A 16369-nucleotide genomic window follows, 5' to 3' on the forward strand; every position below is an offset into this window, starting at 1 on the left:
AGACCAGATTTGAGCTATGCTGTGGGGCTGGTGAGTCAGTTTATGCAGGCACCGAGGAAGCCACATTTGGATGCGGCTAGACGCATACTGCGGTATGTGAAGTCCACATTGCATTATGGACTGTTTTATGAAGCTGGGTGTGCATTACAGGTACATGGATACACAGATGCTGACTGGGCTGGTAGTGTCTCAGACAGGAGATCTACTAGTGGTTTTATGTTTTCCCTTGGGAGTGCTGCCATCAGTTGGAGCAGCAAGAAGCAGCCAACAGTTGCCTTGTCGAGCACAGAGGCTGAGTACAGGGGTGCAGCAATGGCTGCATGTGAGGTAGCTTGGTTACGGAAGCTACTTGCAGATATGGGACAGTCAGTTCATGCAGCAGTTGTCATTCATTGTGACAACATTAGCAGCATCATGCTTGCTAATAACCCAGTTTATCATGCTAGAACGAAGCACATTGAGGTGCATTATCACTTTGTGAGAGAGAAGGTTCTAGCTGGTGAGATTGATCTTGTCTATGTCAGCACTGAGGAGCAGGTGGCTGATATTTTTACGAAGGCATTGGGTACCGAGAAGCTTCGCAGATTTAGGAGCTTGCTTGGTGTACGTGAGATGGATTTGAGCTTGAGGGGGAGTGTTGAGATATCAAGCTCTACCCCCGATATATCTCCTGAATGACTATCATTTATGTCACCGCCTATGTTAGTTGTACTCGTGGTGTAGTTAGACTACCACGATGTTAGTTGTACTCGTGGTGTAGTTAGACTACCACGTATGTTTTTGGTTTGGGTTCACATATGAACCACGTATTCTAGGTTTTGACATATAGGGTATTTCCCTCTTCTATTGTATTGTTGTTGTGTGCAAAAGTGAAGAAAGGCTTCACCCTCCAACCTTGTGTCCTCTCTCTTTTGAGTGTGTTGAAGAAAGTTGAACTTGAGTCTCCTATCTCTCTCCCTCATTCTTTACAGAAGGAAGGGGTCGAAGCCATGTATGATGGATAAGTAGCAGTAGGAAAGGGTAGAGATAATGGAAATTGCAGCATAGAGGGTAGGGACATAACCTGAGTAAAAGGTGAACCCACGGGTATCACGGATGTAGAAACTAGACTCGAAGGACCAGGGTTATGCATAGCAGATGAAATAGTAGAACTTATGTCTTGCGTAATGCTTTTTGTATCAGGTTTGGTCGGCCGGAAGTCTCCTCTCCACTCTCCTCAAATACCTTCTAGTTCTCTCACTAGCTCCTTCTAGGGTATCAGAACTTCTTGTATAAGAACTCTCTCCTCTTGGACCCTAGAACTCCACTTCCCTCTTGCTACTCAACACTAGCAGTGTCCCACTGTGATCGCCATAAACTGTCGGGGGGGGGGGGGGTTCCCTTCCGGAGGTGTTACCGGAGGTCAAAGGCCACTGGTGTGAGAAGCATGGGTGTTGTAAGCTCTAATGCAGTGGATCGCATGGTGCAGTGATGTGCGGGTGTCGTAGGCTGTATTGCAGTGAATTGCACCGAAAGAGTGCACTATGCCAGATGATGGTGGTTACATGAGAAATCCACAACATGAGCGCAAGAAGAGATAGTCATCATGCACCAATGAACAACCCCTGTATACTAAGGAAACATAAAGAATGAGAGAGTGACCAAGTTTGCCGAAGTATATATCTGAAACAACATCACACACAAGTCACAGGTCACAAGAGCCAGAATACACAGGTCTATCCCAATAGTGGACAAAGAGGTCCAACAGGCGAGTTCATAGCTCAAGCCCCTATCTTCTCCACACACTCTCCCCTCGGCGAGCTCGTAGCTCCAGCCTCTATCTCTCCTCACTCTCTCTCTCACTTGCCACACATCCAGTCCTCCACCAGTCGGTCTTGTGCCTTGTAATGAATGGTATGATGAGGAGTGTAAAGAACTCCGCAGGAAGCTTCGCCTTGAGACACAGGAGAAGTCTCCCCTCCTCATTGAGACCAAGAAGAGTTACAAGCGTTTGGTGCGACGCAAAAAGCGCCAATTTCTAGCCCGGAATGAGGAGGAGCTGAGAAGTTTACTTTTCAGCTGTGATTCCAAGGAATTCTGGAAGAAATTCCTTCGCTTGAAATCTCAAACTCCTCTTACAGACCCGTAGGTTTGGCTTGCCTATACTTCCACTTTATATGATATTCCAGACCAGCCACAGATCGACTTATCCCATGTGCCTAGACCCACCTCCTCTGCCTTATTCTCATCCAATAGTGTCCGAGCAGCAGCTCATCGTTTGAAGACTGGGAGAGCTAAGGACCATGATGGATTGCAAGCGGAGTATGTAATCCATGGGATTGATGCCTTAGCTACAGTCCTCTCCCGTCTTTTTAACGAGTCCATTTGTACAGGTCTTCCACCTAGTTGGCTAGAAAATACTATAGTACCCATACACAAGTCGGGGGATCCTTTGGAGGCGTCGAACTACAGGACCATTATGATTGGCCATGTCATGGCCAAGATTTATGCGACCATTCTAGAAGGACATATAAATGACCATGCCGAGGCGACATGCATGAGAGCTAGAGGGTAGGCAAGATTTCGTGCAGAGCACTCGACTCTAGATCATATCTTCACACTCAGGGCTTTGATTGAGGAGGCGAAGTCACGTAAGCAACGGCTCTATTGTTGCTTCGTGGACTTCAGAAAGGCATTTGACACTGTGCCGCGTTTCAGACTCTTCCAGCGACTTCGTCACTTGGGATTCAGTGGGGAGATTCAATGGGCGATCATGGCCTTGCATGAGAGAGTCACAGGTAGAGTCAGGACACGGGCGGGGCTGTCGGGGGAAGTACGCAGTACGATAGGGGTGAAGCAGGGGTGTCCTTTGTCTCCGACACTCTTTGGTCTCTATATCGATGAGTTAGAGATGTACATACAGACGATGGGTGGTACAGGTTCTTTACTGGCAGGATCCACGATACCGATTCTCCTCTATACAGATGACGTGGTTCTTATTTCTTCCTCCCAGCAGGGTTTACAGGCACATCTCCATGCACTCCACAGCTTTTGTCAGGACAGAGGGTTGTCTGTAAACCTTGGGAAGACCAAAGTCATGGTCTTCAACACATCATACCAGGTTTATAGGAGAGGCGAGTTCTCTTTCACATTTGATGGGCAGGAGGTGGAGCTAGTCAGGGAGTATACATATTTGGGTGCCACATTTAGAGGTCCAGTCTTCACCATGACGCATGCAGCACGAAATAGGATCAGTAGAGGGTATGCCGCCTTGGCTCTTCTCGAGAGGCAGTGTGCACAGTCACATTTTCAGCATCCCGACACGAAGTCCTTACTTTTCGATACACTGGTGAGGCCTGCAACCATGTATGCTAGCCCCTTTTGGGCAGGAGATCTCAGTGTTGCAGATTGGTGACGAGTAGAGAGGTTACAAATCATCATGTTCTCCAGATTGATCAGAGCGAAGCCCACGATACCGCATCAGATTACGTTCGCAGAGTTCGGAGCTACACCCCTAGCGCTAGATGCAGCATTTCAGTCAGTTACATACTTGCATAGGATCAGGGCGCTCGGAGACTCAGCAGCAGGCAAAGCACGATTACCGTGGCTAGCACTGATATCCTCGCAGATGTTAGCGGAGAGAGGTCATACTTTTTGTTGGTACCACACACTCTCCACATGGCTCACCTCGCTGGGCTTGGATATGGATAGGCTGCCACCATTTCGATACAGCATAGATGCCCCTCGCCTCCCTCTCACTCGACATGAGCTCAGCCAGGTTATCAAGGCGGATTTGTGGCAGCTACACACGTTTCGAACTTGGGTTCATCCCACGGAGCTTCCTACGAAGATGGCCACATATCGTGACCATTTTCTCAGGATTTCAGAGGATGGCTTCATCATATCCCCAGGATATATCGGCGTTCATATGTCGCACTCACTCAGGATTGCCTTGGGCCAGCTCAGGGTATCTTCCCACAGATTAGACGTTGAGGCCGGCAGGATGCGTCGTACAGCTACCGGACATAGACCCAGGCGAGAGACTAGGATATGCCCTTGTTGCACTATGGGGGAGGTGGAGACTGAGGAGCACTTTGTTTGCAGATGCCCTTTATATTATGAGATCTGTGGCAGATTTCACTGTTTATTTGGGCACGGATTTGGACCTCTCTCTCGGATTATGGAGTATGAGGATTAATATTGCTTAGCGTTGTTCATCAGGGAGATCACCAGATACAGAGAGAGATTCCTTAGAGAGCACCGTCGCATCCCTGCCAGAGACCTGGTTATTCATGAGGAGCAGGACGAGGCGCAGGACCATGAGCACAGAGATAGCCCATCTTGCCAGAGAGCACTGATGGTTCCACCCCGAGGATGTACATATGACATGATCCGGCAGCACTGCAGGATGATCTTACACAGAGGCCGTACCCGTCGCTTTATTTCTAGACGACGGAGGATGATGGCAGATTTTCGGAGGAGATTGCTCCATGGAGACTTGGCACCGCCAGCAGCCCACTTGACACTTGCCCAGATCTTCACACTCATGGCAGGAGGCATGGTCGATGGCCATGACTTCCATCATTTCTTTGGATCACAGACCCCTTAGGGAAGACGATGTTCCTCATATTTCATATTTTACATTTTGTATCTAGGCATTTTTGGTACTCTATTTCATTTCATTTTGTATCTAGGATTTTTGTAGCCATCTTTGGCATCTTAGCTGTATTACGATGAGGCCACCTAGTTGGCGCATCGTTGATGATGTATTTTCCTTTCGGATGATTTTGTGTCCCATAGGCCATGTATGGCCTTCCGTGGACCTTTAATAAAATTTCTTTCTTTCTTTCTTTCTTTCTCTCTAAAATGCCGAACGCTGAATGCTTAATGCTGAATTCTGAATTCTCCCATACTCCCCTTCTCCTACATCCTCATCCCTGTGCCTTGGAGGGTCCCTCCCCTCGCTAAGAATCTCCCCCCTTTTTTTGGATTGGTGATCCTCCTATCTCCTTACCTGTTGAGGATAGCCGTTGCGCCACTGGCTCTCTCGATGGCTTGGGCGACTTCCTAACTCACCCGTCTCTTCTAGTCCGGGTGGTGTAAATACTCCATGTGCATGTGAGCTGGATCATTGCACCACTGAACCATTGTACAGTTTTCGCCATGTGCAACTGTTAATGCCCCTAATTGCTCCATGTGCAGAGCTCACCCTCTGTGTGTGCAACTCTCGATGAGATCACCTTGGGCATGGTACTCCTGGGTGAACCTATGTGGCTGACATGTGTTGATCTGTGGTTGACATCTGTCGATGCATGGTGGCCTTGGGTATGGTACTTCTGGGTGAACCTGTGGTTGACATGTGGTTGACATGTATCGACACATGATTGACATGTGGTCAATGCCTGACGACATGTGGTTGACATGTGGTCAGCGTGCCTGATGGCATGTGGTCAATGGCTCTATTGCAACTGAGAGCCAAGGAGAGGCACAGCCATGAGTGCAGAGCTAATGTCTATGTGCACAATCTTAGGCCATACTCTCATAAAGTATAGTGATACCTATCCTGTCATTACGCTGCAAGTAAGAGATTTTTTATTGTGACTCTCTTCAATCTTGGATTAAATATATGAAGCATGTTCGAAGATTGAATCCAAAGTTTCCTTGTTAGAGCTAAGAGAGGAATTATTATTTCTAATTTTTATCTAACAACTTAATGAGAAAACATCAAGATATTGTATAAGCTATCTGAAAACAATATTTAGTTCCAGTGATCCTTGATGAATCCAATTCTTCTGCAGCACATTTTCTCCTATGTGCTTCTAGGTGAATTCTGGATAGGAATTGGCTTTAGAAAAAAAGTTATCAGTTCTTGTCCTTTCTTATATATAGTGGCATCATTGGCATACACTCTCTTCTTTTTCTTTATTTTAACAAAGAAAGCCTCTGCGTTTACCCCAGCCTCACAATTTGCATTCTTCCAGGATTAAACAAACAGGCTCTCATATAAATTGTGCTTCCAGTTACTTCTAGACTGATTTAAAAAGTTTTCAATCAATTATTTGATAGTTCACAATATAAATATGATGAATAGAGGTTTTTTCCAAGTATTGGACTTAAAATTTTGATATTCGGGGATCAATCCATGTTGCACAGTCACGGGTGGTTTTACAGATTCTCTATGTAAAGAAAAAAAGAAAAATATGAAGTCCCTTTCTATGCCTTACTCGTGTGAATTCTTTGCAGTCCAGAAGGGACTGAGTATCACGTGGTGGATAAAAGTACAGAAAAGGTTGAAGTTTCATTCCGCAGGTTATATAACCCAGGAAGAAAAATGGTGCCATTGAACATAGACAAAAGGTAAGAAAATTTGTGTGCGTCTGTACACTTCAACCAAGCTTTCAATGTAAATGTTTCTTAAGTTTGTTTTTATTTTAAATGGACATTGAGTTTTGGCTAGAAAGATCATAAAACTTTATGCATGTGACCACGGGTTATCGTGTGTTTTTCGTTTGGGTTTTTGTAAGTGAAACATAATTTTAAAGGCTACATACATCTACTGGAGAGAACAAGGAGGGTACTCAAAACAATAAATATCTTCTCGTGGTGTCCATATGATAAGAACAGCTGCCAACTGAGCAATAGTATCTTATTCATCTTACCTCGCCAAAGACCAGGGGGCATTGGTTAAGCAGAGTCAGGTCTATTTGGGTTCACAGTTGATCTGTTTCATCCCATGGTACCACCGTTTCCTGGTGGATGATATGGACTCAACCAATCATGTCTTTGGTCAGGTTTATGATCCACTAGTGGCTTCTGTACTATTAAAGATGGAGCTCCCAGCCCTTCTGCCTTTCCGCCTATCCTTTTGCCCCTCTCGTTCATATAGACATCCATATACCCTGTACAGATGCCATGTGATCTCCCACCACCCCCTCGCAGCTGTTCCACTACACTCCACCCTGACCCCTTTCTCTTGCCACCCCTTCTCATTACTACAGAGACACGCACACACACGCACCTTCAGCCCTCACTCATACTGTCGCACTACCTCACCTCCCTCTTCATCATCACGCACACTTCACTCTTCCACACATTCACGCACACTTCACTCTTCCACACACTTCACACTTTCCCCACACACACTCTCTCTTGCCCACACACGCTTTCACCTCAATACACATTCACAATCTTTCACACACCAGCAGGAGTCAGAAAATTATAATTGTGATTTGAGTAGTTGATCTTTCCATCCTAGAGCATTGTAATGACTACGGCTGGTCCCCCTCCACCCCCACCAGCCAAGAGAGTCATCTCTTTTTTGGACAATGAGCTTATGGTCCTACAAGAGTACATTGCAGCATAGTACAAGCATATAATTATTGGCAACAGCCTTTGGGTCTCAGCCATCCAGGAGCTGAGTCTAAGATTGGTACCTTGTAGTGCTCACTTCAAAACAGGTCTCCCACCTCAAGGACATCAGGTTTCTTGTTCTTTCAGCTAGACTTTAATACTGCCACTTCAATTCTTGGCCTTATCCGACTTCCCATCGGGAGACAAAGGCAGGCTTTCATAATGCCATACAGTCTCCAGTACTTCGACCTGGTATTGAAAGACCAGAGCTACACTATACTCACCATTCGGTTTCTTGGCCTCACCATAGTACACCTTAAGCTTCTTCATGCCATTGGAAAAGCTTTGGGTAGGTTCTAGAGGTCGCTCAGTCCATCAGAGCCCGCTCATCAGCGGCATCAGCAATCAATTTAGGGGGAGATAGCGTATCCAGAGTTCGATTCTTGGCCTGACCTCAGACATTCTGGGAGGCCCAGATGCTCTTGAAGATCACATCTTTCTTGGACTGCCGATGGGCATCCATACAAATAGGGGATTAAGGCTAGTAACCAGCGTCACATTTGCAGGTGGTTTGAGCACTTGTGGGTCTATTCCTAAACATGTCCATAGGAGACAGGTTATAAGTGACCCTATCCTTAAGGCTATAATAACACATGATGAGATAGCTGGAGGTAAGGTACCTTTCATGGTGAGGAAACATCACATTCCCAACCAACCACAAACACATAACCCTCTCAACAATCAACCAAAAGCACTAACAATTACTTATGAAGCAATTCCGAAGAAACAATAATGTTAGACAACCCAAACAGAGGGAAACAAGCATACATGCCTTAAAAATTTTCTGTGGGGTTAGTTTACATTACAAGAAACAGTCTCAAAAGAAAGGACAGCCAGTTACAAGCATAAGAAGATGGCATTATATGACAAGAAGGCAGAATAACTAGATCCCGTGCATGTAGACAACCATAGAATGATTGCTATAGAGAAGCCCAAAAGAACTGATATAACACATATACAGTGTGGAAAAACTTACTCTCTTTTTTTTTTTTGGTGAGAATTTTGTCTTTACATTATAGAGTCAGCATCCCAAAGCAGGATGTGCTCAAATGACACAAACATAAAAACTCACACAAACGACACACACACATAAAACATACACAGTGTGGAAAAACTCACACAAAACGACACACACACATAACACATACACAGTGTGGAAACAAACACACATTAACACATACACATGGTGGAAAAGCCAAAGTACACACAAACATAACAACATGCACATAGTGGAAAACCCACAACCAATCCAAAATTGAGACTACAAGCATCATGATAGTTGCATTGATTGTTCTACTTCCCTCTTGGTGCAAAAATTATTGAGAGAGTCTTAGACCAAATTGTGGATATTTGGAGCAGCCAGGCCTTCTCTGCCCAAAATGGCTTTCTAGGCCTCACCATAGCTCCTTGCCTCACTTGCCAAGAGCAACAGCACCTTCTTGACCAAAGAGTAGAGTATGGTAGAGCAGCAACACTTTCTTGGCCAAAGAGTACAATATTGCTACCATGCTAGGTAGGCCTTTGGATTTAGATGGGGGGGAGATGCAATAAGCACTTCTTCCTTATCATGGGCCAATGACATGGCAAAGAGGGTGCCCGGCAGATTCAAGGCTCTCATGAATTGTCCAGATAGAACCCCTAGTAGTCAGAAACATAGCTATGGATTTCTACTCCTCTTTCTTTTTGGCCGAGGCCTCCACCCCAGTTAAATGCCAAACCCAATTGCCTACTAAGGAAGAAAGAAAACATTGATAGCCAAGTGTGTTCCCTGTTCTGATGACAAGTACCTCATTGCATGGTTCATCTCTGGATTGAAAAAGTCCATTCGCAAAGACATGAAAAAAGTCAGCAGCTATGTGCATTTCAGAGACGCTCACGAAGCTGCAATTGACATCAAGGATGGCATGACCGAATTTATGAAATGGCCCAAAAGGGCCTGGTTTTATAGGCAAGGGCCAGCAGCATGGTTGGCCAAAAATGACCAGCCAGTCAGTTGTGCTGGCCCAAGGTTATCTGGTTCCCTCCCTATATAAGGGACCTTCAGTCCCCCTTTTTCAGTCACTCAATGTTCCTCATTTAAGGACTCAGCTCTTGGCCTCCAGCAGTGCTCCCATCCAACATACGAGTGAGGTTTGAGTGTCCTAGTTCTGCAGCATAGTTCCATCTCCTGCATGTTGTAGTTAAGGGAGTGGTCTCAGCACAATTTTGTATGCTGATTTGGCAACCATGTATAAATAAAGCAGTGTATTATAGTTAGGTAGATCTCTTGTGTCTCTCATGCTTGAGTTCTCATGTATGTTCATCTATGTTTTCGCTCAGCTAGTCCTCGCATGTCACTAGAGCAACATGCCAAGATGGTTAGACCTTGGTCACACCTGGGTCACACTTTGTCCACATCTTGGTCAGTGGAGCGACATGTCAAGGATGGATAGACGTTGGTTACAATTTAGTCACATCTGGTCACACTTCAATCACATTTGGTCACACTTCGGTCATTCAGTACGAAACGAGAGTGATACATGACTAGGACATGACTGGAGCAGTACATCACTAGAGGAGTACATGCTTGGGTTCTACTTGCAACTTCTGCTTGCAACTCCTACGTGCAAGTTCTACATGCGATTCCTACATGCAAGTTTTACATGCAACTCCTACATGCGAGTTCTACATGCAACTCCTACATGCAAGTCCTACATGCGATACCTACATGCATGTTCTACATGCGAGTTCTACATGCAACTCCTACATGCAACTTCTATATGCAAGTTCTTCATGTAGAGAGAGAATGTCTCACAATTCCTACATGCAAAGAGAGAAGCTCTCCAACTTGTATAAATACCCCATAATGGAATGAAGCCCATACTGTTTGGGGCATTGTGTTGAGTTCTACTTTGGTATTCCAAGCAATTGTCTCAAGTGTCCATGCTTCCTTGCACTCCACGTCCAAAAGCATGTCCGAACCTTACAACTCCTCCTCCCCTCTTCTCCAACCTTGCAACTCCTTCTTTCCTCTCCTCCAACCTTGCAACCCATCCTCTCCCTCTCCTCCTCCCTTCTCCTCCTCCCTCCTCCTCCTCCTCCTTCCTCCTCCTCCGTTCTCCTCCTCCTCCTCCCTCCTGCTCCCTCCTCTCTCTTCTTTCCCCCATGCTCTTACACCTTCTTTCTCTCCCACTCCTATGCTCCCCCTAAACCCTTAGTTCCTCAACCCTTAGCCTCCATGATCTACAAGGGAGACGAGTTCTCCACCATGTACTCTACCTTGAACCTTGGAACCTCTTCTAAACTGTGGAACCTTTTTCTAAACCTTGGAACTCCTTCTAAACCTTGGAACCTCCTTCTAACCCTGGAACCTCTTCTAAACCCTAGAACCTCCTTCTAAACTCTAGAACCTCCTTCTAACCCTTAAACTCCTCCTAAACCCTGCAACCCACAATGAAGACGAAAGCCTTCATTACCTCAACCATGATGATACACGTTCCTTTTACACATGCATGCACTATGTTTGCTTACCACACTTAAGCCTACGTCTCTCACCGGAATACGACTCGAGGTCATAAGCTACACATATACTACAAACCACAACCCCAATATATCTGTAGGTGACAAAAAGCCTCGAAACCCTGCATACTGAGAATACCCTGCTCTTCCTATGGAAGCCGTGGGAAAAAGCCAACAAGGAATAAGAAAGTGTCAAGCAAGAAATAGAGTGGAAGACACACCTTATAAGATGAGAATGTTTGGATGCACTTGAGGATAGAGAGAGAAAGAGGATCGAGAGAAGAGACAGAAGCTACTATCAAGTTTGATATTTTGATAGTTAAGAGGAGAATTTGTCATGGATCTAGCGTCCTCATCTATCTCATTCATGCCAGAGTCACCCATCCTTTAATGGTTCTAGGTTGGCAAGAGATTTACTGTCTCAAATGCTTCTAGGTCTTAGCTGACTTCTAGGGTTGGAGATGGTTACGGTAAATACAATGTGCCCTTCTATTGAATCCCATATTGAGGTTGTTCTTCTGTTCCTTGCCTATGACACGAATCAATAAAAATAGTTCACTTCCATTTGTTGGATAGAGACTAATAACAATTGAAAAAATAATAATTTCAGGGAGGAGACAGATTCCCTTGTTTTTGGCTCTTCCAGCATGGAGGTCTTCTTGTATAATCTTTGGAGAGGAGTTTTTTGACCATTCAAATACCATGATTCTATACAGAGATTGAGTCCATCCATATCCATTACTCTCCTTAGAGATGATCAGAGAAGTTGGTTGCTTGATCCCACACCATAGATATAATTGCCATTAGAGAGTACATGCCTTTTATGGTGTGGGATCTATAACCCATTCCAACCACTCTGATAAGAGTGGTTTCTTGAGACAGGAGTGGGTGATAGATCCCACACCATACAGAGTGGTTGTTTTCTTGAGACAGGAGTGGGTGATAGATCCCACACCATACAGGGGGGTGCACTCTCAGTGGCAATTATGTCTATGGAAGTGCAGACCAGGTTTAGTGGGATCTTGGCGAGTGGTTTTGGCCTTCCCAAATTGAGGAGTCAGAGCGGACAACAGAGGTGCCTCTTTTCTCCTACACCACTTACATATTTCATTCTTCACAAAAGTTTATATGCAAGAAAAAGTAATATAATCTTTTCAAGATGTCTCAGTACAGATTACAGCGGAGGTGGGAGAGTAATCTCCATCCCAAACTCCACAATAAACCTAGGAGGGAAAAAAAACTGACAGAGAGAAACAATCCCTGTCTAGAACAATGAAGAACCATATAACCTGCTTCTCATCTTTGCCCCAAACACTTGCATAAATGGGACTTGTCTAACAGAAGTTTATTTTAAGGGGAGGGGGACTCTACTAGATCTGCAATTGGATATCTCTATCATTTGTAATATTTTTTAAGGGCTTGAGCAAGAAATTAAATTTTTTTTTGGTTTCTATTAATTATAAAAGAAATGACCAAGAGCAACACTCAAGGAACAAACACATCATGTAGAGCATTAGAAACAAGAATCACTTGATTTCATGTAAGAATTAGGATCTAATGATTGAAGGAGTAATTTTTGCTTGTGTCTTGATTTCCAGGTTTGTGCTTCTTCGTGGTACCAATGGATTCTATAGCTATGCCATATATGAACATTCAGCTGGCTGGGAAGAATTCAGTCTGAATCAAACACGCATCGCATTCAAGCTTCGAAAGGACAGGTTTAAAATATCTTTAAGTCAAAATGATAAAAATCCACAAACTTTTATAAAAATTTTTATGCAGTGGGATTCTGAGTTACTACAGAGTCAGCTAAATTGCACTATTATGTTTGACGATTCTATTGTCATAATCCATTTAAAGGGTAGGTAGAACAGTATTCATTGATAATGGTAGACCAATTTTCTCTTTCTTATTGATACACCAACAAAGCAACATTCACTTAACAAGTTCAGCCTTTTGTACGAGGTAATCCCCCATAGAGTGGCCAGCCAGGGGGATATCCTTGTATTTTTATATTGTACCCTTCATTGGGGAGTTGTTTTTTCCTTGGTGTCCCTGTCACTAAGGGGTTTACCAATAGAATGTTATTTTCTCTAGAAAAAAAACATTGACTTAGCAGGGCTGCCCATCCTTTGTAAATATCATACGCAAATTGGAATGCCTTTATTCTGCCTAAGCTAATCCATTGGAAAGTAAATCAATGGACCTTTTCTATTAGTGATGATGACCCTTAGATTTAGTGCTCTTTAGGATCCCCTAATCAATCCAATAGGCATGGCTATTGTTGGGACAATAGCCACTCTGATGTATTACATAGAGCCTTTGGGGCGCTAAACTCTGGCCACGTGCGTGGGACTTGGGGAATTAAAATTCCTAGTGGGCCCTTGGAAATTGTGAATGTGAGCCCAGTTACTAGGCAATTAATTTCTTGGACCAAAGTGTGCAACAGGGGGCCAAAAGGGTGGTGCAATAAAAAATTGCTATTTTGGGCACGGGACTAGCACAAGACACCTGTTTGGCACGATGGAGGCCAAAAAGCAAGCAAAAAAGTTAAAATTTGCTTTGAGGGCTGTTTTCTAGACCACAAAAGAACAGGGAGAGGCAAGTCACAGGCTGGAAAAGTGCTCCAAGGCTATTCTTTCACATCGCCTTACTGATTTTTTGACTACCAGGGCTGTCTATGGGCTGTTGGTGGGCTGTCAGGGCTGCCAGAAGCTCAAAAACGAAATTCGTTTTTGTGCCAAGAGCGTCCAGGTCAGTTTGTTTTTGCTGCTTCTGGGCTGTCTAGGGGCTGTTGCAGGCGCTGCAGGATGTTGTCTGGCTGAGCAAGAGCTTCTACAGGGATTTCGACCTGTTTTTGATTGCTTTTTGGATTGTTGCTGCTGATTTTGGAGCTTTCTAGGCTTGGGCGTCTCTTTCTGAGCTATCTTTGGGATGTGCCAAGGCAAAATCAACTATTATTTGCAGGATCTAGGATTTTCCAGCCCAGGCGACCTGATTTTTGTGGATTTTGGACAGAGGAAGGCTAGCTTCTACCTAGTTTTGCCGTTCCCGGACTGGTTGCTGGTTGGTTTTTGTGTTTGAGATTGATTCCTCACCAAGAAGGGTTGCTTTTTACTGTTGGGCAGTTGCCAAGAGGGCTACAAATAAGGGCAACTTGTTTGGAAGTACTTGGTGGAGCTGAGCTGCCATGCCCCCCCTGGCTGCCCCGCTGCCTCGCCTGTCCGCCTCCCTCTGCTCCCCCTCTGCACGCCCTCGCCCTTTCCGCCCCCCCGTCTACTCTCACCTCTCCTGCTTTCGCCGCCCCTTCAGCTCCCGCCTCGTTGCCCTACCCGCCCCTTGCGCTTTCGCCTCTGCTGCCCCCCTCCGTCTGCTGCATCCCCTTCGCCTGCTGCACTCCTGCCAGCCCGCCCGCTTCCACCACCTCCTTCTCCTCCTCCCCCTTTTCTACCTCCATCTCCACCAACCCCACCCGCTCCCTCCACCTCCATCTCCGCCTCCTTTTCTCCTCCTTCGTCCCCCCCGGCCACCTCCGCCTCTTCCACCCCCGCATCCTCTTCCTCTCCTCTGTTGGCTCCCCCCCTCTCCCGCCTCCTCCTCACTCCCTTGCCCTCTCATTCCCTATTTTCTCCCTCCTCGCCTTCTTGCCCTCGTAAACCTCCGCCTTCCGCCCTCCTTGCCCTCCTTCTTTCACTTCTATCCTTTCCCCCTCCTTCAGTCAGATGCTTATCGGAGGACACACAGCCAAGGCCTTTTCTTTCTCTTGCTTAGTCCGTTAGGGCTGCCCACTAGCTCCCTTCCTCTTCTTGTTTGTGGTGGAGACTCTCGGCTACTATCTGAGATCACAAGTGGTGGGTCTCATAGGGTTGAGGCTCCTAATTAGATAGGAGGAGGAGCTCCTTGACTCAGAGTTTGCAGATGACATGGCCTTATATGTTGAGGGCACCACAGAGAGTCTAGAGAGAGTCAGAGGTGCCGTGGCTATCTACTGTGAGGCCTCGGTGGCTCAGATCAACTGGATGAAATCCATAGGCTTCTTCACGGGCTTTGAGGAGACACAGGGGATCCATGAGTGGGGGAGTGACTTTGGCTTCAGATGGATACTGTGGGGCCAGACAGCGAGATACCTCGGATGCCAAGTGGGTGTTGACATCACAGCAGAGCAACAGATTGCCCCGGTCCTTGAGAGTGTTCAGCGCAAGCTACTCTATTGAAGCTCGGCCAAACTCTGCCTAGCAGATCGCACCTTAGTGGCAAACCAGGTCCTTCTTGCCACGGCCTAGTATATTGCCTCCTACTGGTGCTTTCACAGAGGATGCATTGGGCAGCTCCGACGATTGGTACGGAACTTCCTCTGGGCAGGTTCGGACGGCACAAGGAACACTAGGGCCCGAGTAGCTTGGCAGATGGTGATCATGCAGTAGGCACTAGGAGGCTTGGGTATCATTGATCCAAAGATGCAGAGCACGGCCCTTCTGGGCAAGTTGGTGGCCTCACCCCAGGTTCAGAGCCTTGGAAGCTCCTCTTACAGCGAGGGCTTCTGAGGAACACTCCACGCACTGGGGGACAGTGGCAGCCTTCACATAGATGGATCTTCTCAGAGGCCCCCCTTACAGGGAAGGGCTCCCCCCTGATGAGGAGTCTTCATAGGGTTTGGCAAAGATTGGCAGGGGGTCTCATCCGTGCTCCGCCCAGATGCAAAGAGGAGTTTGAGTGCCAGCCCCTTATGTGGCACCCAAAGGTTAGAGATTAAGAGGGACATATGCTCGAACATCGGACTCACATTGGTTGGGCACAATGGGATGGTGGTCCAACAAGGTCTTTTGGTCGTTTGAGTAGACTACCTATGGAGACAGAGGCGAGGCTTGATGCCCTACCACATCTGCGAGGGGCAGGGCAGCGGATGGGCGAGATTGACTTAGCCATTCCTGAGTCCTAGTGGGAAGGACTTCACATTTGGAGAGACAGCAGATGGTTGGGGCAGTTTTCCCGTACTAGTGTTCCCTTGAGGATGTTGATGCAGCGCGGCAGCACACACCTCGGCTTTTTTCGTGTAGGACCTGGAGGCCTACTTCAGCCACTCACTGAGAGAGAGTAGCCCTGAGATGGATGGGAGCCTTGATGGGATTCACTGGCAGATGATCAGAGTGGTGGGAAGTTTGACCCTCCCAGTATCTCAGAGCAGGACGCCTCTGGATGGCGACTTTGGCTGTGGGAGGGTAGACCCCTGAGGGAGGTCTAGTGGGATCGACGGGAGTGGTTTTGGCCCTCTAGGGGCAGCCTAGCTGAGACGGTGGATGAGGTGCCCTTCTTTTACTACACCACACGGATTGGTAGAAGGCTTTAGATGGACTCGTTGAGGTGGACCCCCTCGAGAGAGAGACATTGGGGGACCCAGAGAGTGCCCCGGGATGTGCACTCCAAGTTATGGACACGGTTGTGGTCGAGCTTGCGGCCGAGGAAGATCTCATACTTCTTCTGG

General features: G+C 46.4%; 1 protein-coding gene across 1 annotated transcript in view; it reads left to right on the top strand.

Annotated features, from left to right (window-relative positions):
* LOC147885427 (uncharacterized) overlaps nt 1–16369 on the top strand; it is a 382071-nt gene that overhangs the window by 68191 nt on the left and 297511 nt on the right. The window contains exons 5-6 of the mRNA XM_087396736.1: nt 6223–6336; nt 12486–12605. Coding sequence (XP_087252862.1) covers nt 6223–6336; nt 12486–12605 — 234 coding nt within the window. The remainder of the gene's footprint in view (nt 1–6222; nt 6337–12485; nt 12606–16369) is intronic.

This window comes from Dipteris shenzhenensis, chromosome 25 (genome assembly GCF_047967505.1).
Source record: "Dipteris shenzhenensis isolate YYH24624 ecotype China chromosome 25, Dip_SZ_1.0, whole genome shotgun sequence".
NCBI classification, from domain to species: domain Eukaryota; kingdom Viridiplantae; phylum Streptophyta; class Polypodiopsida; order Gleicheniales; family Dipteridaceae; genus Dipteris; species Dipteris shenzhenensis.